Source organism: Aphis gossypii, chromosome 1, assembly GCF_020184175.1.
Source record: "Aphis gossypii isolate Hap1 chromosome 1, ASM2018417v2, whole genome shotgun sequence".
Taxonomy (NCBI): Eukaryota; Metazoa; Arthropoda; class Insecta; order Hemiptera; family Aphididae; genus Aphis; species Aphis gossypii.
Window position 1 is genome coordinate 84,017,991 of NC_065530.1, and position 2,792 is coordinate 84,020,782.

General features: G+C 36.6%; 1 protein-coding gene across 1 annotated transcript; it reads right to left on the minus strand.

Annotated features, from left to right (window-relative positions):
• Positions 1-943: 943 nt before the first annotated feature.
• Positions 944-1,597, minus strand: LOC126555847 (uncharacterized). Its single transcript, XM_050210755.1, has one exon. It carries the CDS (start codon positions 1,595-1,597, stop codon positions 944-946), a length of 654 nt encoding a protein of 217 aa, XP_050066712.1.
• Between the last annotated feature and the right edge of the window lie 1,195 nt (positions 1,598-2,792).

Genomic DNA, 2,792 nt, shown 5'->3' on the forward strand with positions numbered 1-2,792 from the left:
TACTCTGTACAACGAGAGAACGTGCGCAGCCCGGCGGAAAACGGGTTTTCTACACACCCTGCCAAAATTACCGGTTCGGCTACAACAGGATGTCTCGCCCCATACGCAATATTGGCAGGTGCTTTCGCAGTCTCACTGTACTGAGTATAGACAGTATAGTTAAAAAAAATACTATAAATGACAATACCAGACAAACAATGATAATTATTGTAGACGAAATAGCCTCTTGAAAATACTCGGACGCGCTCTATGTGTCAAATACTGAACTTAATATTATATTAATGATGTATTATATCCGTTTAGCTGAAGTTCCAAAGCGGCAAGCATGCAAAGTCAAATAATTATAGGCGCAAATCAGTGGCGGTCGGCAAACTTAAAATAGGTACAAAGTCAGATTGATCATCAGAAGTTTCTCCGGTTATTGTGAGCACGCAAGGTTCCATTTCTTCAATTAATTCATCCATGATGTCGTCAACTACCCAAATTTTCTTTTTTCTTTAATAACGTGTTCGATAAAATTTCGCCAATTTTTTGCCATTACCCGTTCTATAGCCGTATTAAGAAGTTGGCAAACGTCTTCCATTTTGTACGTTGTATTTTCCCGCTTCACATACCCTTTTACCATCGCCCATGCTAATTCAATTGGATTGAATTCGCAATGGTACGGTGGTAATCGGAGTACGGTATGTCCTGATTCATTTTCCAAGTTGTCAATAATGTACGATTTTGTACGTGGTTCTAACTCACGCACTGTAACCATGAGTTGAGCCTTCAACATTGAACGGTCAAGAACGACACCTTTGGAATTAAGCCACTCCAATATTTCGGCTTTTTTTCAACTGGAAGCTGGATATTTTTCTGATTGGACGGAGTGATACGGTGCATTATCCTTATCCATGACGATAATAGAGTTGGGATTGAGTCGAGGAAGAATAGATTCAAACTACTCTTTAAAATTATCGCCATTCATCTCGTGATAATCGGCGCTATTCTTCTTCGACTCGAAACATAATAAACCGCTACCTAAAAATCCTTTGTCCGAACCAATATGCAAAACAATTAGACGTTTTCCTTTACCGGTTGGATTGGTTGAACCAGTTGTAAGACCTCTTTCGAAAGCATCGTGTTTTGATTTTACACGGTCCACATAATCGCCGGCATTCAACCATGTTTCGTCCAAGTAATATATGGTTCGACCTTCCTTACGATATTTACGTATGTCGTATAAGTAATTGCGGCGCCAAACAATCAAATCTTTCCTCTCGGTCAAGACATTGCACCTTTTTCTTTTAGAAAATACGAAGTCCAATTTTTTTATTGTGGTATACATAGTCGTTCGTTTGAATTTTGGAAGTGCTGGATCTTCATTCACTTCATGTAATATTTTATCGATCGTTGGTAGTTGACGACGCAACCAAATAGCATGTACCTTTTGCCGCAATGCATTCCGATCTAAATCATCGATTTTATCGAAAAGAGATTTCTTAGTACGCTTTTTGTTAGGAGAACTGACAGTTTTGGTCCTTTTATACTCTGCTATGGTTCTGCTAATTGTTTGACTACCTATACCCGTGGTTCGTGCTATGCTAGTAATCATATCGTCATACTTCACATCCGAAGACTTCGATTTAATCTCTTTGAACATATTTATGATAATGATTTTTTGACCACTGCTTATATACTTTAAGAAAAAAATATTTATGAATATAATAGACAGGAGGAATTCAAAATTCCGACAGTTTATAATACCGACCATTTGAAATCCCGACAAAATAAAATTATTTTAACTTATTTTATAAAAATTTAATCAAGTTACCTAGTTTTATAAAATACAATTAGAAAGTTATGAACTGATAATACATAATTTAATTGTAGTGTAATGTATTGTTTGAGTTTTTAAATTAAATTATTGAATAATGAACATAATAATATGCGAATGTGTTTGGTCGGGATTGTAAATTGTCAGTATTTTGAACCGTCGGGTTTTTAAACTGTCGATATAATTGTATGTCGGAATTGCAATTGTTGGGATTTCGATCCAGATCCTAAGAGACGAATATTTAAATTGCTTTGATTATTGTGATAATGTGACAATGATATAATAACTTTTATAACTTAAGACATTTTTAGAAGACCACGGCACACAGTTTGAAAATCACTGATCTACTGATTATGTAGCATAATAAACCAATAAAAAATGTTTTACTTACTTTGTCTTTTTGATTCTTCGTCTTCGGAGATATTGTAGACATTTCTGGTTCTGATAAATATCACGAAATTCAGATGGCCCACTCATGTTACACAGACTTGTAAAAAACAACAGTGAAATTCGAAAGATTAAACGCAAACACAGTCACACGTTGTCACCAAATGAACACAAATTCCGGAGTCACACAAACAGTGTACGTTGCTTTTTGTTCAAAATTTAACGGTAAAACGTGCACCTGGCATTATGAGTCAACCGGTGGTTGTACACCGGCACGGTGCGTCGGTCGTCGTCGGTTCTGCAGACGAACAGATGGTCGATTAAGTGGAGGTAGTGGAATAGGCGTGGTCTGACAACTGGCGACGAATACTGGTCGCCGCCAACTGTGTTTCTTATTTTGAATATACTTTAGATCGTCGGTTATCCAGTATTTATTTTAATTCGTGAGGGCATTCAACGATTCAATGGTGTAAGGTAGTTGTTCGAAAAAATGATAAGGATAATAAGATAAGCATAAGATCTATTGCTAACATGCGCTGTATCACAGTAAGCAATGTGAAGACTAGAATAAGGAGACCAAACTCCG